Here is a 22,461-nt window from a genome sequence, read left to right on the forward strand (position 1 = left end):
GCTAATTAAAAAAAAAAACAATTAAAGTTACGTTTCACTCATGAGCCTTTAAAAAATACTTAGCATTTGGAAACAAATGTTACACCGATTGAATTGAGCCCGAAGGGTTTGAATTAAGGATGTCTGTAAAAGAAATGATACACAAGCGAACATTCAAATTGCTGCAGAATCTTTTTCTTCCCACGAGCCCCCAGTGCGCGTCGCCAGTCTGTGAGATTTATTGAACCTTTTCTGCAAGGTCACCAAGAAAGCCGATGGACAGGAAATGATTACATTTTAACCGAGTCTGTCCTGCAGAGCTTAAATTAAAACATGTACAAGACGCAGCGTGCTCAGGGGGTTTTGTGAGTATTTTTGCTGCTGTTGACAGACACATGAAATTAGAGTGATGAGTACTGAATCTTAAATTCTAAAAAAAAAAATAAAAAAACATCTGCATTGGTTTTAAAATGAATTTCTTTTTTTTTGTGTGTTTTTAAACACATTCTAGGTTCTCTGGCTGGTATGAGGCTGCGAGAAGGCGATATCGCGGTATGTCCACCGACAATTCGCTTTACTCCAGAGCCATGGAGGCGGGGCTTAGAAACACTTGTTGCTGATTGGTTAGATTACCATTAACCTGTGAACTAGAACAACGAATTGAATTTGAGAAAAAATCCTGGCTACAACCAGTAGATAAACAAATGTTAAATGATTTGCACATTTTGCAATGAATTAATTGGCATGAGCTATTATTAGCTGTAAGGCTAATTTAAAACTGTGGCAGTAAGTATGGGAGAGACACGATGAGAGGGAGTGACAGGGAGATGATATGGGTTTAAGAAGTAAAATATTGGAAAAGAAGCTTGGAAATAATTCAACGAGCAGAAAAAGTCCGGGTGTTAGGTCTGATGGAGCAAATGTAGTTTATACGTCAGAGCAGCCTTTGATCTTGCGTTAAATGATGTATCAGTCGCGCTTAAAGTTCTCTTTGACTCGCCAAATGGTGCGAGTGGACTGATCGCAGTTTGCCCACTACAACGCCTCGCCTTTCATCTCCGAAACGGTAGCTAGATTAGCATGTACCAGCAGAGCACTACATCGCTGATGCAATCAGCTGCACAGCGCTATGCGCACTGGTTACAAGAAAAAGGCATCGTTTGCTGTAATATATATATATCTTTTGCGTCAGTTGGCCTGTCTTCGGGTCCCAGCTGTGTCTGTTTGAGCCTTTCTGACTGGGTGCCTTTGAGAACTGTGGATGGAGGTTTTAATTCCCTGGGTGGAGATGGTTGGTGAAATCCACCACTGTAGAAGGAGCTTCAAAGAACCCTGGGGGAACCAGGTAGTTGCTCTATTCCCATCTGAAAGTATCTGAAAGTTATATTGAAACAAATGTCAGTGTTCGGGCTCATCAAGCCATCCAACCAACACCTAAGGGCATGGCCTAGCATGGTTCTTCATCAATAATCCCCGTTTCTGGCTTTGTTTTCATGATCTTATAAAAGAAATTGCTAGAATATATTATATTTTATTAAAGAAATTGTCTGTGCCTGAAACTTTCTTTACTAATTTAGATCACTCTTCATAGACAACAATTAACCTTTCCAATGTAATATCACACTATTTTAAATACAATACTTACAAGTCTGATCCAAAAGTCTAAACCTACTTAGCAATATTAGAACACTAAGGGTGGTAGTAGCCTAGTGGGTAACACACTCGCCTATGAACCAGAAGACCCAGGCTTACTACCATTGTGTCCCTGAGCAAGGCACTTAACACTAAGTTGCTCCAGGGGGACTGTCCCTGTAACTACTGATTGTAAGTCGCTCTGGATAAGGGCGTCTGGTAAATGCCATAAATGTAAAATGTAAATGTAAACACTGATTGTTGTTCACCATTGTCAACCAACAATTTTTTTCAGGTCAGCCTGGGCACCAGTGACACAGTCTTCCTCTGGATCAAGGAGCCCAGACCCACCATTGAGGGACACGTCTTCTGTAATCCCGTGGACTCTGACTCCTACATGGCTTTGATATGGTTAATGAACCTGTACAATTTCTTTAAAGGCTCTGGCTTCAATGAATAACAGCATGAGATCGGACACTCGTAGTGATTATTAATAATATAACAAGAATTATTATAATGATTTAGATGAATATTTTAGCAACAGGTATTGTACGTAGCAATATAATACTTCATAAGGTCATAAATACGTCATAAGGTCAAAAGGTATAATTCAAGCACCTGAAGTGAATTGATTGTTATTGTGAAGCACAGCAAGCACGATGACACGGCGAAAAGTGTCCTCTGCTTTTAACCATCACCCTTAGTGAGCATTGGGCAGCCATGACAGACGCCCGGGGAGCAGTGTGTGGGGACGGTACCTTGATCAGTGGCACCTTGGCGGCTAGGGATTTGAACCGGGATTCACTGCCCCCGCAAGGCCACCACTGTCTCACTGCCACCTGTAGAACGCTTTCAGCGCCAAACTATTTCTCTTTTATGCCTATTCTGGTTCTCATGGATTTGTAAATGTTAGCAAATTGGTAAAACTGCTCTGTCTCTTCCCTCCTTTGCTGCAGCTACAAGAACGGTTCCTTTACTCGAGAGAGGATTCGGAACGAGCGAGCCGGCGGCTCCTGGGACACCTTCTCCCGTGCCCTGAACGCCACCCCTGTGGGGAATGATGGGAATTTAGGTCCTAAGCCGCCTTATGTTATTATTTGTATTATTATCTGGAACTGTGTGGACGAAGCGCAGCCCCAGAGCATGAGAACTGTGAAGTGAGGCGAGTGAACTGCCGCCATCTCACTGCTGCTTTTACCTGTTTCTCTCAGGCATTTATTTCGACACCCTGGAGATCACGCCTTCAGCAGTGGGAGTTTACAGAGTCAACGAGCAGGATCAGACTGTAAGTAAACTTTTTGATGCTTGTGTAAAAATCTAAAAACCTAAAAATTACTTATATGATAATATGAAAAAGCTATTTTTTTTGTGGTCTGACCCCCTGTACAGGTAGAGGGATTTCCTGGGGAGGTGGAAATACGAGCCTTGGTTGAAGGACAGTTCCTGGCAAAGAGGGTCCATGCTGAAAAGCTGGGTTACAAAATCAGTAAGTTATCACGCTCTTTTTCTGCCAAAGATCCTTCAAATCTATTTCATATCTATGTCAGCATATGGCCATTAGGAGGTGGTCTAGTCCTTCATCTCATACATGCTGGGTAAACTAACAAAAAAAAAGTGATATAGAGATTAAAACCAGCAAATCTTACATCATCTAAATTGTCCAGCTCAGAAATATCAACAGCTTGTCAGCAATGAGCCAATACCAAGAGTCCCTGAAAAGACCATGAAAATGAAGGTGGGATGTGTCACAACACTGCTCTCCCAGAGGTCTGAAGGTGTGGTGTTTCCAGTTTGGTTTGCTGCACTCCCTCATATGGCCATTGGGGCAGTGGTGGCCTAGCGTTTATGGAAGCGGCCCTGTAATCAGAAGGTTGCCGGTTCAAATCCCGATCTGCCAAGGCACTTAGCTGCCACTGAGCAAAGCACCGTCCCCACACACTTCTCCCAAGGCACCTTTCATGGCTGCCCACTGCTCACTAAGGGTGATGGGTTAAAAGCAAAGGACACATTTCGTTTGCTGTGCTGCAGTGTTTCACAATGACAATTAATTTACTTTCACCATAAGAGAGGGTAGTGTGCACACATCTAAAGCAGTGGCTGGGATTACATAGGGGTAAACTAAACTTCAAGCATTGTAGAAGAGTTTAAATGCACCAAAACAAGGTTAGAAATGACTGTCTTCTGGTTCAAAGTGAGTATGTTACCCAATAGGCTAGACCTGGCCTGTCACCTCTGTACATACTCAGCAACTCTCAAATACATCCTGGTGAGAACTTCACAGTGTTTGGCTTCAGCACTGGATCAATGCCTCGACAATATGTACCAGCTGGACAGTGGGAAGGAGGAACACACGGCCAAACAAGTGCAATAAATGTGTATTTATTTACAGTGCGGCAAGTGATATGTACACCACCACAAAACCCTCAACCAAACACACACAAACTATATACAACACTGGCACAGACCCAAACACAATAACAGAGGGGAATCCATGCACACACGGGAGGAGACACATAGGAGAGAGAACCAACACTAGAGACAAGAACAAAGCACATGAAACAGCAACTCTAACTCTCTCTTCTCTCTACCAAACAACACAACAAAATCCTCCGTGAGCACTAGGCTGTTGTCTTCCTGTCTCAGTCCGCCTCATATATTGGGCGCAGATGAGAACCCGTCCCATTTAGGCCTAAAAAAAAAAATCACACACAAGCAGAGGCACCCAAAGACGTAACACGAGTTGCAATATCTAGACCTTTAAGTGAACTGTGTAACTGTTGTGACTTGTTGAAACGAAGTGAAAGTGATTGCCCCTTGTATGAAAATTTACATTTGTGAGATTATATAACATTTTATACGAGTTCTGTAGCCTGGTCCTGCAGTGGCTAGAAATGGCGATAGGTGTAAAGAGTGCTTTGGTCATTCTGATTTGCGATTCAGAGAGCAGCAGCTCAGACGGTCTGGTCTGGAATTTAGACTTTTATGTTGTCATAAGGGGGAAAAGTCATGCTTTCTGCACCCAGAGAATTTTTCCAACCCTCCCCTAAAGAGGTAATGTCATGGCTTGCGAATGTGCAAAGCATTGTAGTTGCTTGGTGATTTTTATTTATTTATAGTTCCATCAGGCAGGACTCTTTAGTTTCTCCTGGAAAACCATTGACACTACTTCCTGTCTGTGCCAAACGTTGTGGTTGGTGAATGGTGTTGATGACATTATTTACACATTATTTACTCTTCTACTCGTCCCGTCTCTCTCCTGCTCATTAGCTTTTAAAGCTGCAGACACCGAAATGGTGCGTCCTGGGAAAATCTCATTGTGGGACTGGATCAAAGTGGCTGTAATTCTGCACGACGGCTGAGAAAGAGACTTCAGATACAGAATTAGGGGACCAACAAGACCGATATAAAAGCAAAAACAAAAAATCATGATGCACTTACATCACAGCACCCAGTGAAATGTGTTCTCTGCATTTAACCCATCACCATTAGTCAAGGCTTCCGTTTAAGAGTCTGCTTCTTTACCCACTGGGCCACCACTGCCCCATTAAATGGGCATGGAACTGAAAATCTGCAACCGCCTTTGCATACAGACAACTGGTGTGGCAGAAGTCTGTTTTTTTTATACTTGCATGGACAGTGTGTGACATTGTGATTCAAATGAGTATCAAATAAAAAAATCACTTGCCACTTTTCACACTGTTACGGTTTGCGGTCAGTGGTTGGTTGGCCAAACGCCACTTTCTTCACAGACCAACTGTATTCTTAGACCAGTGTTGCCAGATTGGGAGGGATTTCAGTTGGCTTGCATTTTTTCAGCTTCTAATCAACAAATGCACAAACACATTAAAAGAAATCACTGTAAGACATGCATGGGAAGTGATGAGTGTTTTTCCCGCTTGTGCTGTGACAATCATTCTTTCCCAAATTTAAAACCTTAGAAGAAAACTGTCTTCCTGGAAAAAAAAATGAATCCGTCTTTTGTAATAAATATAAAGAATCAGCACACAGTGACATGGCCTGTAGCTCCTTAAAAAATGAAAGGCACAGAGCTCTTTTGTCTGTCGGTCGCTGCGGCGACCAAGGTTCATTTGTGCCGACAGATTTGCCGGGGGAGGGAAGTGAAATCTGTGTAATTATATTAGGAACGCGGCTGTAGATGCAAACAGCAGGCGAAACAAACAGAGTTTAATTAAAGCACGCTCAGCCAGTGAGCCGGGGAGTCCACAGACCCCTCCTGCTTCTCTCACTGTGTGTGTGTGTGTGTGTGTGTGTGTGTGTGTGTTTCCGTAACACAATTACTCCCCGAAATACTTTTTCTTTCAACAAAACTCAAGATAAATAAAGGAAATCAATCTGACATAATGGTGGCTGGTTACATGACTGTGAAGATGCTCTGGCCACCCCACTCCCTGAAAAGCAGAACCCCTCTTTAAAGAGTTACGTTGGCTGGCGTCTGATTCTCAGATGGGTTGTTCGGATGTTTCATCTGAACAATTAACTGGACTGGACACACAACTCTGATGCCCTCTAATGGAAAGGGCAGAGCAGGCTGTACCTGCTGCGGAGGTAAAGGGCCCACTCTTGAAGACCTTTTATGACTCAGAAGATGGCTGAGGCCACCACAATGGTGTGTCTTCTCTGTCGTCTCTGGTGTGGTCTTCTGGTGTGTGTAGCATGTCTGCTGGGGACAGAAAGAGACGGGACAGCTGACCACGCAAACATACATAGACTAAAAACCACACACATCCAATACACCATTTTTATTTTCTCTCTTATGTGCAATATGTATATTTACCCCATCTGTACATTTCACAAATCTTTTATGTATGTACTGACCTATTTTTTTGTTTTACAAGTCTATGAACAATATAATATTATATAGTTGAAATATTGTCTGTGAAATGTATCTATTTATTTATTTTTTGCTGCTCTCATCTTGTACTTTCTGCCGTGACAATGTAACCTTCCCACTCTTTTGGCCACGCCCATCAGCATGCTACTTTTAACATGCAATTTTTTTACCCCAAACATCATCAAATTTGAAATGATTAATTTCCCACCCCGTTTGCATTTTTCATGTTAATGTTATCGTGCTACAATTCTAATACGTTTGCGTTCAACTTTTTCTCTGCTTTTTAAGCCAAAATGTAGTTCAACAAACTACCCTATTCTAGTTTACATTGTACACTCAAACTAAAGACTATGAAATAAGTCCTGTTATGTAGTCAACCAAAAAAAATTTTAAAAGCTAATTGTTTTTAATATTTGAGGACTGTTTTCCTTAATGAGCTTCTATGTTGAGATCTTGTTGATCTGGTTCCTTCACTCTTGTTAATGAAGTCTCGTGAAAAGAGAGGCAGCAGTGTCCTTTTCCCCCTAATAATCACATCACTGTAGAACTTTGTCAATCAGTGTTCTGTTAGAACTATGCCAAAAATGCAGTATATTTTCAACTAGCCATATTTATAATGTGAAAAATTATAATAACAATAATGGCCAGCTCTGCATGTTTCAATGTTAGAGGTTGTTGTTGTCTCCTTTTTTGGCTGCTCCTGTTGGTGGTTGCCACAGCGGATCAACCAGTCTGGCAAAAGATGCAACCCTTCCTGTTTACCCGGGCTTGAGACCGACAGCAAGAGACACACAATCACATGCATCTCCAGTGACTGGGTTAAAAAGCAACTTAAGATGACTGATGCTGGAGAACCACCACCTACTGCCACGGCCCCTCTGTGATGTGGGAATCCCCCCATCTTGGGAAAAAAATCTGCTTTTTAGTTGTTTGTTTTTTCTTCTGCTCAGTAACAGCACTAAAGTTCCCTGGCATTTAATGATAGTGTTAAAATTTTAATGAAATTTTGTCTGCCTCACACTCCCTAACCCACTGGGAGCCTCTGTTCTGCCGGCTGAACTCGGAAGGAGTTGCAGGGCCTGCAGAAAAGCATCACCGTAACACAGTGGCCCATCTGTAACCACTGTGTCGGCGTCAGTAACAGATAGCCGTGAAGGTGACAGACTATTATGAATCCTGAGCGTGGATAAAGCGGCGAGTGATGAAGATTGTGTTTGCGATGCTGATGGAGATAATAGCTTTCCCCTTGTCGTACGCCACTGAAACGGTAATCCTTCCCGTCAGGCCATCGATTGGCCGTGAATAATTCACATGCATCTTTGATCCTCCTGGTCAGTCCAGTAGGAAGCACAGTGACTGTGTGGAGACCCAGAAGAAAACTGGCTTCCGGCACGTTCCATCAGAACTCTCATCCGCCAGAAATCAACGTGACCTCCTGCATGCTCTTAATTAACGGGCCGGGCGAGGCACGGCGGGGCTAAGTGTGCGTTTGTGCGTGCCCTCGCCCGCCTTAATGAGCGCGCCGGCGTAGGTGATCGTGCTCAAGCACAGGGCCGCCCAGCAGGGTTCATGAATATCTGATGAGGCGCAAACGAGGCCGGTTTTTAATAATTCCATCACTTATTTACTGTACGTGGCCGTGGATTATCCAATTAGAATTTTTTTTTAAATAAAACAATTTCTTGTTGCAAGAATAAATTGAAATTTCGAGCTTCTTTTTGATTCGTGCGTGGTTTCTGGTGCTTCTCAAATCATTAGAATATGGTGAAAAACAGCATTTACGTTCATGCAAAAAATAAAAAAATTGTTCAAAATTGATACAAATAAATAAAACAAATATTTCACTTAATGTGTAATAATTATGTGCTATTTTTAATTAAATTGCATGTGCAATTTTGCTAATCGTGTCCTCTTTTTTAATTATTTATTTATTTATTTATTTATTTCATTGCTGCCACTAATTGCATGAAGACATTCAGCTCCCAGCAGGTTGCTGTAGTCCCACTATAAATGTGCAAAAAGGCACTTTTCACATTGATGGATGTGAGCCGTCGGGTTTAATAAAGCCACCATGAATGCTGAAACACAGCAGCGCACTATATAGTCCATTAAACAGACCAAGTTTTATCATAAATCAATAAAAAGATTACAAACCAACCCACCTGCCCACCATCGTTGCTGGGGCCCTTTATTTTCCGTACGTTGCCTGTAGGGCGACTTTGTTTTTTCCTCCTCTGTCCGGATCATTGCAACCCCCGGACCTGCCACGTGATGTCATTAACTGGGCTGAGGGAAAGCGACCATTTCACTGTCTGCTAACCCCCCTCAAGGCTACGATCGTGGAGGCGGGAGGAGGGGAATGTCCCCCTGTGTGCTGACATGTCGCGTTAATGACTTTCTGAAGGAAGGCCAAGGGAAAGGCCGAAGTGAACATTTTCTTTGGCGAATTTGCCTCCCTTTTCACCCTCACGTGCATTTACATACCTCTTCAGTGGCGAGGGTTGGCACGCTGGCCTATTGAGGGAAAGGTGTCGCAACGGAGTCCCTTTTTTGTGTCCGAGAGCCGGCTGTCACTTACACAGTGAAAGGCGCATATGAGGCGTTCTCTCGCGTTCCGAGCAGAAGTCTTTCGCCCACTCCTCTCCCCGCCGAGTGCGGTAATGATGCTTTCACTCCACTCTCATAACCTGTTGTGCCACAGGCATCAAGAGCCAGGCTGGAGGAACCTCATTCCGACAAAACGCTCCCGCCACGTCGAGCTTTTAATGGCCTTTTAGTTAAAAGAGAAGGAATTACAATACTTCACCCTGGATACCACTGCGTTCTTCCACTGTTACACAGGCGGCAGAAACTACTGGAACGTACACTGACTGGACGCCACCTTCTCGTAACTACCTTCTCAAATGTCTCGGTCGTGGTTGTAAGAATCGGTTGGAATCTGTGACTTTGAAGCCATCCGATTCAATGCTGACTTTGTTGCCCTAACACGACATTGTGATATTTGGGTATTTTTACATTTCATTTTGTGGTTAAAATGTTGTTTTCAGGAATTAAAGTTTTTTTTGTGTGTGTGTGTGTGTGTGTGTCTTTAATTTTTGTTTCTGGCAACACTGGACCGTTATTGTTAATGGTGACTTCTAACCTCAGACCACATATCTGACCACTAATTACAAATAATCGTCATGGCATGTTGTAGGAAATTGTTGCAATTTTCTCTCAAAGTGGCCTGATGTTTTTCAACCCTTTGATGTCTTCCAGTGCCTGGCACTCAGATCCTGGCTACTGGTGGCGCCTCCTCGAACACAGACATACTGCAGGTATGGGCGCCAGTGTCTGTGAATTGTAGAGAAAAGTTTCTTTGGTGACTAAGCATTTGGAAACTGCCCTTAATGACAACGCCTCATTTAATCCTGCTCGACCGGCATGTCGCTCATCTTTGCTTGGTTATGACCGGCCATGAATGTGTTCTAACCGCTGCTGATGATCTTGCGCATCACATTTATGAATGCTGCATTCTTCACATGGTGACTCCCCTGAACTCCCAGGTCAATCTTTTCTTAAGCAGCATTCCACCAGTGGAGAATAGCTGTGTTTGTGACACTGGATTCAAATGAAGAACCTTGTTTTTCAGTTACTCTAGTAAAAATATTTTATGTTACAACTACAGATTTATCTGTTGTGTTGGGTACTACACATCTTAAACACTTTGCAAATCTTAAACCAACCTAAATAAATATATTATGGGTCCAGGAGCCATTTGCTGTTTCATAATATACATAATATAAATGCATTACATAAGAATAAAGATGTGGCTGTTTTTTTTATTTATTAATAAGTGCTTCCTCCTGGTCGTTATGGGGGATGACACTCAAAAAAAAAAATTCCGCATTGAAATGAGCATGGATCACTCATATGCTACTTTAAAATGCACTCTGTTGATTTATTCATTTACATTTGACTTGGTTATTAAATGTTTAATTTGTGGTAAAAACCTGTGCTGCAGGTCCTGTCCGATGTTTTCAACGCTCCCGTCTACACCATTGACGTGGCCAATTCGGCCTGTTTGGGTTGTGCCTACAGAGCGGCGCACGGTAAGATCAGTGTCTGGTCAGCCTGGGGTTCGAAATTTGTTTGTTAAAGACATTTAAGTGAATGAGGTGACAGAAAGAAAAGTAATTGTATAAAGTAGAAAACCCGACCTTTAAAAACAAGAATGTATTTCTTAATGCCCCTACATACAGTTTTAAATGTGGTTCCCAAGTCCTTTTAAATGGTCGGTTTCCAAGTCCTCTGTAGGCCCATGACTCATTTACCCATGAATCCCCAGGTACATGTGCCGCAATCACTCGCTCAGTGACGGAGGTGGAAGATTTGATGTGGTGAAATCAGGAGAAGGTCAAGGCATTGTCATGTTTATGCACGCGTACATGTGTTGAAAGCATTATTGTCCTCCGCCCGCCGCCTACATCTGTGGATAACAGGATAAAGGCGATCACTTAAAGAATCGTTAAAGTGTGATTGGCTGTGACCTTATCTTCTAAATGGATGACTGTGCCCCTGGTGAACCAGCTCTCTGCAGCGTGGTGAAAGGTGACTCATTTGACCTGATGAAGTTACTCCACTGCTCGTCCATTTCACATGGGTCTTCGGATGTTGTTGTATGTTGTAGGTGACGATGGTGATTCTCGATGATGCCATGTTAGGGCCACTGTAGATGGGGGGATTCAAAGAAATTTCGAAATTAAAGTCACAATTTAACAGAAACGGGGCTTCATTACACAATAACATGAAAAGGCACAACCGACAATGATCTCACAAGGACACAACCTGGATACATTTATACTAATGGTGACAGCTGACAATAATCAGGATAATCAGAGACATGAAATCCCGGTCCGGAGTACTGGAAAATGTAAGTATTGTAACTTTATGAGACAAAAACGTGTTCCCTGACATTGTAAAGTCATTATATTGTGAGAAATCGTTGGCACCAGCATTCACCAGCAGCAGCAACACAGCACATGAGGGAATATCCCCTCAGTAGAGTATCAGAGACCGTAGAACCTGGAGAGCCTGCCCATCTTTGCGAAAGGATTCCTCTTCCTTTCCAAACGTTGCTTCCAGAGTTCTAACATATTAAGATATTATCGCCTTCTGTCATGTGGCACAAAACATTCATGACCCTGAAACCAAATCATGCATTGCTTCATCTTGCCTTATTGCTGTCAAGCAGCATGCATGAAGCAAACGTCACACAGATATAAAAAAAAAAAAAAAAAAAAGTACTGGCAGTACTGAAAACTCATTGCACCCCAGACTAATGCATGAAATTATTCCAGAGCCCTGATTTCAACGTCCTTCTTGAGTGCTTCCATGAAATAAGCCCCCGTCTGCTGAACATAAGTCACAATTTGGTAAAAAAAATGCCGCCTGCCTGCCTGCCTGCCGTTGCCTGAAAGGCCCGGAATGTAGACATGCTTCTCAGTCTGATTAGCCACGGGTAATATCATGGAGGGTATTGCTTAAAAGCCTGTCATCATCCTGGATTGGCCTGCTTCGAGTGTCTTCCGCAGAATACTTCCTGTTGCTTAATTAATGCGTCTGAATAGAGGAGCTTTTTGGAGATCAGCGTTCCTAAACCGGGGCTTTAATTACTCATTTGTTATTAATTCTTTAGTTTTTCTTTTGTGCTGCTTTTGCACAACACCCCCTTCCCCCCCAAATCCATTCATATAAACAGCATTAATGCCTTGCCCCGAGCGGCCATTTGCTGGCAGTTGGGGTTTTTTTTTTTTTTTTTTTTTTGCACCATTGTAAGAAGCTCACGTTGCCGCCTCGGCATCTTGCGAGAGCAAATCCCGGGGTTGTGTAATTTATTATGCAGCCGTTCTCCGTGCAGCCTCGGTTAATTAAGCGCAGCGCAGTGCAGTGCCGGAATGCGCAGGATCCCCGGTGCTGGAAATGTCACGCCATTTCCATAGAGACCGCTGACGCCCCGGCACTCTTGACCTCTGAATGGCGGGGACGCGCAGGCTTTGTTTAATGCCTCCGGTCCAACAACCCCCCCCCCCATACATGTTTTTAACGGTAAAGGGTTTTTCTAACGCACACAGACACATACATTCGCACACATTGGCTTCTCATGACCTTTAGCACGAAACAGGGCACAACATCATTCGGACAGTAGCTGTGAAAAGACACATTGCTTAATGGCCCATGCCCACATGGACTATTTGCCTTGAGTAAATAAGTAACCTCAGCTCCAAAATCTCATTGAACCTTTTTTCATTTTGGTTCCCCAAATGAAGACAACGAGTTTTGGTAATGTTTTAAAACAATGGGATAGTCAGAGAGTTATAGGCGAGTAGATTGAACTAATAAGCGGTGCAGATGGTGATCGTGTCGCGGCCTCTGTTCCAAAATAAACCCTTTAATTGAGCAGATTGTCCGATTAATCACGGCACACCATTCTCGTCTTGCTAATTACGCTGCATTAGATCTTGTCATGATGCCTTCATAAAAACTAGAAAGGTCCGAGACGTAACTCTCTGGCCATCTTAAGTGAATTAACGATCATGTCAGGTCGCTGCGCTCACTTGAGCGCCGTTGCAGCTGTTCTCCTTTTGAACCTCATGCACCCGTGGGCCGTCTTTTATTATGTTCTACTTTTTATTAAAAGCCAGTTAGTTGTAAAATCTGACAGACTGAGCTAAGCTGTGATGAAATATTTAATAACGGCACACCTGACCAAGTAGAAAAATCACTTGGCGAGCATAGATCTTTGAAAACAGTTAGCTCCACGATGATGTGTAAACATATTCCGAAAAATATTGGAAATATTGGATTTCCCAAAAACCTCGGGTTCTCCAAGGCTACTACTCTCTACATGAAGTTAGAATAAATGCATTTGTGCATCCCTGAAGATGACTACATGTGAAATGCATAGTTTGAACCACTTTGATGGCATCTAAAGGACCGCAGAAATTTGGATCCTCTCTAAAATGGTATGGTTCATTTGTCCACCAAGTTTCATGGAATTCAGGCTAGACACTTTTGAATGATTATTTAAAAAAAAAAACGTTTGCGTTATATTTGTGACTATATTATTGCTATAGACTCTAAAATACATAAAACCAATTGTTACGTTAATCTGATGCATATATTTTTTGCAATAATTATTTCTATTGATTAAAATGTATGCGTTGTTATTCTTCTTATTAAATCGAAGAATATTTTTTTTTATCATATTGGCTGTGGTCAATTTGGAGCAAGAATTCGCCCTGGGCTTTATTACATTAGCATCAGTATTTCTGTCATGTCCCCATGTAAATGCCGACAGGAGAGGTCAGCCGTGCCTCTGTCTTGCTGCTCTTCATCTTATTGCTGTAAGGTGATCTCATCGGGGACAAAGGGGCCGGACGACGCAAACCAATAAATTTGACTCTGGGCCTTGTCATGGATGGGATCTGACTTGATTCGATAAACATACCACGATCAATTGCATCCTTAATTGTTTGTGGATGTCTTGAGCGGAGTCTGATCTTTTATGCCTAGTGAATGGCCCTAGAAGTGCGTGTGTGGTTAAAGGTTAAATATGATGTTGGTGGTCTGAGTTGATATATAAACGACCTGTCCATGGACCGAAATTGTATCCCTTTAGATCATATTTAACCCTGTATCAGGTTCCCCGCAAAAATGTCAGGCAGTGCATCTATTCTTTCCACCCAAAAAAATATCAAGGGCAGCCAAGTTAAAGTCAACAGATATGAAAGAGACAGCACAGCCACACCTTCGGCAAAGGTCAGCGGCGTCACAGTGTTTTGTGTAAGACGTGATGATACCTTGGTGTGAAATTTGCAGCAGTCGGGAGGCGGGGGAGACATCTTGTCTTTCGTTACGCACTGCATGTCAGGCCCGGTGAGATGTAGCAGCCGACCTCTGGGGGAAATTCACCGCTCCCAACAAATAATGACAGTTCATTTAAGAAAGAAAAAAGAAAGAATGTAGCAGCCAAGAAGGGGAAAAATGTTCTGATGTCTGGATGTGACGTAAGTACAATTGCTGCTGGGAGACGTCCTACCTAATAGTAACAAATATGATTTTTTTTTTATTTTAAAACTTTTTTTTGTATAATACATGGGTACTTGAACATCTGCCTGATGTGCCTTTGTTCAAAAGATCAAAAGACCTCGGCACACTCTTATAACTGATAACCTCGATCAGAAAATGTTCCAAATTTAATTAATATTTTTGCGGGGCAATGGTTTATTTTTTAAGAAATATAGTCATACTCAGTCATCAATGTATTTTTGTTTTGTGCAGGACTGGTAGCGGGAAGGGGCGTACCATTTTCAGAGGTGGTCTGTAACGCCCCAGAACCTAAACTGGCAGTGAAACCCACCCTGGGTGCATCAAAGGTGGGTCTGATAAGATTTTTAAAAAAATCAGTATATTAACTATAGTTCCAATAATGCATTGCGTATTGTCTACTTTTAGGAAAATAAATATACGTAACAATTTATTTATCCAGGACCATGTTGGAACAAAGTTAGAAAGACAAAGCAAGGCATATTGGCACTTGTCAGGTTGACTGCTATATTGTCCAGATGTTTCAGCTATATTGTCCAGAAGTTCACCAGCTCTACCCCCCCTCCCCTGCCCTCCCTACTTTATGAGCCACTGCTTCTTCATTAAAAGCTTTATCCCATTTGGTGAAAGGATTGTAAAAGTAAATTACACGCCAATCTCTCTGGCTACTCGTGGAATACGCTGCAGGAGGGAGGGTGAGCCGAGTCCGTCGGCGCCTGCAAATGTGAGCCGAACGGCGACAGATCAGGCGCGGGCCTTCTGCTTCAGAACAGCATGCTAATTAACCAGCCTGTTTGCCTTTTTTCGAACACAAATAGAGCCGTGCCGAACTGTGAAATGGAAATGACATCGCGCTGTGTGGCGGGACACCTGGGTATTGTGTGCTACCACACTAATCTCGTTCTTAGCGTGGACGCCGGGGGGTCAACAGCAGGCAATTGAGCTAAAGCGCGTTGGTTAATTGAAGGGCGTTGGAAGGGTCGTTGTGGTAAATAGATTCGGGCGTGTGCCAGTTCTTCTTTTCCGGCTCTTTAAGTCTGAACAGACAGGACGGTGCTCTGATGTGACTGTGTGACCTGCCACAGGTCACACAGTCCCCCCGTACCCACACACACAAACACTTGACCCTTCTGCACACAAGGAAAAAAGAAAGGAAGAAACCTTGGGAAGGAGTGATTCAGAGAGGGACGCCCTTCCAGGGTAGAGTGAGCCTGCAGTTGGTTTCAGTGCAGGGGTGGTGATGATTTGACCAAGAAGAGAAAAAGTCCTACTGTAGACTAGGAAAAGACCGAAGTGCAGTATAGAGCATCTGTCCATGTCTTGAGGTACTGGACAGTACAGAGTAGAATGAAAGAAAGTAGAAAGTGAAGTGATTGTCACATGTGATACACAACAGCACAGCAGACGGTGCACACAGTGAAATTTGTCCTCTGCATTTAACCCATCGCCTTGAGTGAACAGTGGGCAGCCATGACAGGCGCCCGGGGAGCAGTGTGTGGGGACGGTGCTTTGTTCAGTGGCACCTCAGTGGCATCTTGTATATGTGGCACCTTAGTATATGTGCAGCCGTAGCAAGAACATATTAGTAGGTTTTAGTAGGTTTTAGTCCAGCATCATGGTGTACATTACGTGTCCATTATAATGCTCCTGGTCCATTTGAAGATCCCTGAAGATACACTAAAAGGGAAAGGAAATGTGCTGGAAAATTAGCGGGTTTAAAACAGAATTGCCATAGACTAGCTTCCGTTTCACCCCCTCATAATCCATTTTCAGATTTCTTTTGCGACAATTAAAATGCTTCTCCTGATGTTGTTGTCTGAGAATTGCAAATCAAATTAACGTTTCATAAAAAAAATTAACATTTAAAGGTTCCCTAATATGGCCACCGAAAATGGTCACCTAATATAGTTCACCGAAATTCAGCCATGGTGCCGAATTACAGCCACTTTTAACCAGTCCCAATAAGATTTCTCCTGGACACACCATTTCGGTGTGTGTAGCTTTAAATGCAAATGAGGAGGAGAGAGGCCTGTAGAAGTGGTCTATAGAGATGCCATTCACGGAAATTTCATCAACAATTCCTGTTTGGGGCAGTCGTGTCTGCGTTTTTTCTCACTTTGTCTCACTTGACGGAACGAAAAAAATACATTTATGCTCATTTTTACAGAATGGCCAAAGAACTCTTTACACCTATCACTCTTTCTAGCCACTGCAGGACAATAGACAGGCTAGCAGAACTATTATTAATGTTAAATAATCTTACAAAGAGAAATATTCATAAAGGGTACAACCTGCTGAACCCTTTAACCAATCACCAAAACAAATTTACATGCAGCGAATCATTACCAAAGCATAGGTACTATAGACCGTGCGTTTGCTGACTGCTCATTTACTACACAAGCATGACACGACACGACCCTACCCAACCAGAATAAAATGCTAGAATTTGAGCTCAAACCAAGATTTACAGCTCTAGAATCTACATCATCTACAGCTGGCTAACTCTCCATCATCTCTTTTTTTTTTTTTTTTTTGCTCCACAGGGATATCCTCTGCTAACTGGTTCTAGCTTCAGTAAATATTTCTACAGTACAATCCGTAAAGGTTTTTCTCGTAATGTCCAAACTGTTATATCTTCTGTTATTTTTATATAAAAAATTCTCAATTTATATAAAAAAGTGTGTTTTATAGTTAGTAAATAAAGTTCTTTATGAATAGAAAAATGTGCTGATGTATATTGTGTTCTGTTTTCTGGTGGAAAACATTATGAACAATATGATGTGTGCCTGGTTTACTCTAAAGCAATGTTGGAAACCAAAATTTAAAGGCTGTGGAACAGCAGGGCAAAAGTCCTCTCTGCCACCACTAAACTCACCACTAAATGTAGTAGTGCAGGACGAGGGACATGGCAGTGCAATTTAACACAAGTCAACATGACAAACAAGTGCCTGTAGAGCAATAAGATGATAACATGCTCTTTATTCCAGGGTGTGTTCGGGAAAACAGTACGTTTTAAAGCAGTACGTTCGCTACTGCCGTCACAAGGGTACAGAACACAGGCTGCTAATGTGGGTAAAATGAGGATTTATGACTCATGAATGTATAATGAATAGCCCGGGCTTCTTGCACTGATAATGAGACTTTTTACAGCAATACCGAATTATTCCCTCTTTGCCCTCTTTCCCACCAGCCGAGACCATTTACCCCCAAAACCTATGTGCGAAAGGAGTTCTTTATAGGAGATGGAAATTAACTTGCCTTTTTCAATTTGCCAAGCGTGCCTTCCCACTGCACTGAGTCTGGGGGGGTGGGTGGTTGTGACGAGCAGATATGATAGTTGCTGGCAAGGCCGTGAGTCAATGGCCATGTTTCCTCATCCAGAACTTAATTACATGAGGAAACGTAGGGTGGCCCTAAATATGTAGGATGCTTCGTAGCAGAATGAGCCCTCACACCATGGTTTTCTAAACTCCCGGTAAGACGATAATGTAGATTCCTGGACACTCAGAGGTTGTTAAGATCAGCTTTTCCTCCATTCCCGCTTTGTGTGTGTGTTTAAAAGTGGCAGAAAGAACACTAGCTCGCTTTGATTCTATTGGTCGCACGAAAATACGCCATGCTCTGCGGCGGTCAAAGTTCAGAGAACAAAGCCACAGAGTGCAATCGATTATGTTCTGCACTGCATTGATGCAGAATCGTCTACGTCTGCATCGCGATGCATCGGTTATACAATTAATTTCAACGCCCCTACTTTTAACCCATCACCCTTAGTGAGCAGACGCCGGGGAGCATTCTGTGGGGACGGTACTTTGATAAAGGGGACCTCAGTGGCACCTTTGCGGTTTGGGAATTGTACCTTCCGATTAGTCCGCCTCCTTCTGCACTAGGCCACAGGTGGCAAAAAAATTCCCCTGTCTGGGAATCAAACCTGGACCGCGGTGCTTATTACGGCAAATCCTAACCACTGGACGACCTGGGAAGTTCTCTACTTTACCAGTTGATTTGTGTCTGTATTCTGGGGCAAGGGGCTGAGAAAATGAATAAGAGCTAAGGCTGCACAATGAAGCAAATTTGAATCACTATCACGATTTTGACTGCTACGATTAAATTAAGATGATTAAGATGTCTGCGATATTTATATTTAAATAACCAACCATCAGGCGGCGAACGAAAGCATAGACTACGGGCCGCTCGCGCCTGCAAGAAAGTGTCCCTCATTTGGGGTTGACAAGTTGGCAATTCTAATAGATATGTACACTAAATGTTGCATTCAGCCTCTCAGCATGCGTCAGTACCACTGTCATATTTGGATGGGGTTCCAAGCTCATTCAATCATGCTTCTCTGATGGTACGAGTGAAAATGCCATGTATGGCCTTGTACGGCTATAGTAACGAGCGAACGAAGAATCAGTGCATAAGTAAGGATACATGTTTTATCTAGAAATGATAAGTATTTAATCATCTTGTATGTTACGAAATTTTGTGTTCAGCAAATGACATTATTCATGTTACAGACCGGAAGATCTGTCTTCCCTCCCCCACCTCATAGAAAAGACACAGCTTCTGTTCTGACACCTGAATATATTGTATAGTTAGTTCATTGTCTATAGTTCTTGAAAAATCTATACAAATTGCCTTAGTTTATGGACCTACCATGTCTGCAGTTATTTTATTTTAAATAAGCAGGTAAATTGATGTTCATCTTTCATATTAAATATGAAAAAAAAATAGTTATGTTTAAAGTGTCCTGCCTTCAGTCATCTCTTAAGTCAGCAAGGTTGACAGGCCGGTTTTTATCAGTAAAAATCTAAAAGCATTGTTCACTTACTGTTTGTTTAAAAGTCATGCCAACCCGCATCCTTCAATAGTTGTGATGAATGTTAAAAGGTGATGCTTTCCACCATTCGCATTATTTTAGCGATTTTTGGTCACAAGTGAATGAAATGCAGTCAATATGGGTGCTAGTAGCCTAATGGGTAAGACACCCACCACAAGACCCAGGTTCAAGTCCCACTTACTACCATTGTGTCCCTGAGCAAGACACTTAACCCTAAGTTGCTCCGGGGGGGGACTGTCCCTGTAACTACTGACTGTAAGTCTCTCTGGATAAGGGCGTCTGATAAATGCTGTAAATGTAAATGTAACATGGACTTGTGAAGTACACTACATTGTTAACAGCAACTGTGTAGTGGTGATTCCTTATATGACACTGAATTTTTATATAGTTATTTATTTGTGTCCATTAATTTCTGAGGAAAAGGTTTCAATCCGAAGACTTGCAACACCGTTGAACTTTCAGAAATCTTGCATGTGTTCACCTCCTGTCTTGCACAGAATCTAGACTACAGCCTCCTATTGCATGGAGATTGCATTTGTCTCTTTGGATTTGAACGGGGGTCCTTGTTAATGTCAAATGGTTTCACAGTTTTCCCGCAGTTGATTCGGATCTGAAGTTCAGTGCCTGAAATTCCTGTTGTTTTCCTTCAGCAATCATCAGCCGTCTGGCAGCTTTTAAAGCGACGCCTCTTCATACCGTCTAAAGTAGCAGCGACTACAAAGCACTCATGTCGTGTTGAGGATCTTTGTCTCTTTAACCTGTCAGGGCTTCCTACTCGTGCACAACTTGACAAAAGGCTCGGGCCCTTTCTGGAAATATGAAGAGAGGCGGGGGGAGGCCCATCGTACTTTGTGGGCAGGGTGAGAGCTGTGGACTCATACTTCCTCTGCATTAATATGCATGAGACGCCCTCACTGACAGCTCAATGGCGAACGTCATCGTCTTGTTTACTGTTTCGTGCCTCTCGCTGCCGCGAAGGTCGGCCGTCTCTGCGGAATGCATTAAGGGCACTTTGTTCCGGGGGGGACCAGCGGTGTCTTTTAATTTCACGACAGACAGAAACCATCTCAGACCGCCGATCGTTTCGCCCTGACAGCTCTATGTGGAAAGACAACACAAACCACCCTTCTGCCACCAAAAAAACTAAACAAAACAGGCGCATTGCCATGACGACAGGTGTGACTTTCAACTCATGTCCCACGGGACCAAATTTTGCTTTTGACACATCGCTGTAGCAAGAACAAAGAAATCAAATTAATAATTAAAGTGAAAAAATTTACTCCGATAAAGAATTTGCTGGTAATTCTGCCAGCAGCGTCAGCGGGCGTGAGATCAAGGCGGGACAGTTCTGAAGTTAGTTTGCAAAGTGTCGCTTCTTCCTTCTTTTTTTTCCGCCCCGCCTGTAAACTCTGAAGGGTTCGACACACATCACCGTGCTCACAGAATAACTGGAAGAGGGAGTTAAAATGTGTTATACATTTACTGTGTGAGGGTTAAATTTACTTTACATCTGTGCAAATGCATTTTTCTTTGTCTTGGTTGGCACTTGATTGCATCTCAAAAATGTGAATATTGCTGAAAAAAAGTCATATGATTGCATACTTAAATTCCGTTCAACTGGTTGTAGGTATGATTCTGATCCTTTATGGTACTTGGTTTCTCAATTGTTATATTATATATTATAACATATTAGCTATAATCATAAAAAAAATCTATGTAGCATATCTGAAGGTTTACCTTTTAAAAATAAAGTATTATAACAATATTTGAGATGCACTAGTGAAAATAGGTTTCTTATAAAGCTGCATAAATGAAAGGTGCTTGAAGTAGAAATTATTCCCACCATTATTTGACTGTGTGAATGCAGCACGCTGAAGTGTTCCGTGGTGGTGACAAATTGCATATTTCCCTCACGCTGAAGTAAAATAACCCCAGAATAAATCAAATCAGGCCTGTTCAGGACAGCCCGGGGCGATGATTATTATTTAGCATTTCGTTGTGACGCTCAGTGCTAATCGGCCTCCGCTTTCTGCCAACCTCTTTCTTTTTATGGATTGTGGGATTGCAGGTTAACGTGTGGAATTGCTGCAAAAAGTCTATAGAGGAAACGAGCAAAAATCGTCACCAGCTGCCATGTGCATTACCGGGAGTGTGTACCACTCTGCCCAGACTCCTTCCCTGTCATCCCTATTACTGGTGCTAAAGGACATTAGTACAAAATTCTGAAACGTGTACGCTTCCTGTGCAAGGCGGCCTGGCCGCTGCGTGCAGGCGTGTCCTGTTCCGCGCCCGCAGAGCCCCTGCGGGACTTCAGTTTCGAGTCGCATGTCACCTCCCGCGGCTGAAATATACGTCTGTCTGTCAGGTCAGCGGCACCAGCCCGCTTAAGAGCCGGACTCATCAATCACACGGGATTACTGCTCATTGCATTTTAATGCAAACGGGCGAGGAGGTCCCTCGGGGGGAATATTTACGGCTGCTACCTGGCCTGGCGGCGACTGTATGCAAAGCGATACGAGCGTAATCAGCTCGCTGGAGGAGCCATAAAACAAATTGGCGGAATGCGGGGAAACGTGATATACTGCGGCGGGACCCGTCCACCGGTGTCCTTTACCACTGCAAATTTAGGCTTTCGCTTTGGACCTCACTGTGCTTCCGTCACAGGCCGAATTACAGCCGCATGGCGGAATGAAGTCTAATCACTCTGATTTTCCCATGCGGCTGCTGTCCAAATTCGTCCAAAATCAGTGCGGCCTGATCCCAAAAGGCAGGCGGTAATGCGTCGGGAAAACACTTTGCATCGGGCCTATTATGGAACTAAGTGGTGTCCCAGTTTGGCGTCTGCCGCCCCGACCTACTGAGATGTGTTGCTTGTGTTCGCATCTGATTTTCCTGGCCGTGTATATCTCACTCTTCCAGAATATACGTGACCATAATATGTTGGCCCAGCGTGCGGCATTTTCCGCGCTGCGCGCCCCAGGGATGAACTGGCTGAGCGTAAAATGGATGGATCGTGTCAAGGGGGGCGGCTAGTAATTTTCTGGGCAAGAGAAAGGAGGGAGAAAACACTGTT

The 22,461-nt window shown here is 43.0% G+C and overlaps 1 protein-coding gene across 3 annotated transcripts in view; it reads left to right on the forward strand.

Moving 5' to 3' along the window:
• xylb (xylulokinase homolog (H. influenzae)) overlaps nucleotides 1-22,461 on the forward strand; it is a 32,425-nt gene that overhangs the window by 6,014 nt on the left and 3,950 nt on the right. For 2 of the 3 annotated variants that reach the window (XM_028961530.1, XM_028961540.1), the window contains 8 exons: nucleotides 491-531; nucleotides 1,907-2,022; nucleotides 2,568-2,683; nucleotides 2,823-2,896; nucleotides 3,001-3,097; nucleotides 9,722-9,780; nucleotides 10,467-10,554; nucleotides 14,786-14,880. In XM_028961530.1, the coding sequence (XP_028817363.1) occupies nucleotides 491-531; nucleotides 1,907-2,022; nucleotides 2,568-2,683; nucleotides 2,823-2,896; nucleotides 3,001-3,097; nucleotides 9,722-9,780; nucleotides 10,467-10,554; nucleotides 14,786-14,880 (686 nt within the window). Of the gene's footprint in view, nucleotides 1-490; nucleotides 532-1,906; nucleotides 2,023-2,567; nucleotides 2,684-2,822; nucleotides 2,897-3,000; nucleotides 3,098-7,182; nucleotides 8,202-9,721; nucleotides 9,781-10,466; nucleotides 10,555-14,785; nucleotides 14,881-22,461 lie in introns of those variants that run through there. The other variant, XM_028961549.1, reaches the window with a different exon arrangement.

The sequence above is a fragment of the Denticeps clupeoides genome, chromosome 2 (assembly GCF_900700375.1).
Source record: "Denticeps clupeoides chromosome 2, fDenClu1.1, whole genome shotgun sequence".
Lineage (NCBI taxonomy): Eukaryota > Metazoa > Chordata > Actinopteri > Clupeiformes > Denticipitidae > Denticeps > Denticeps clupeoides.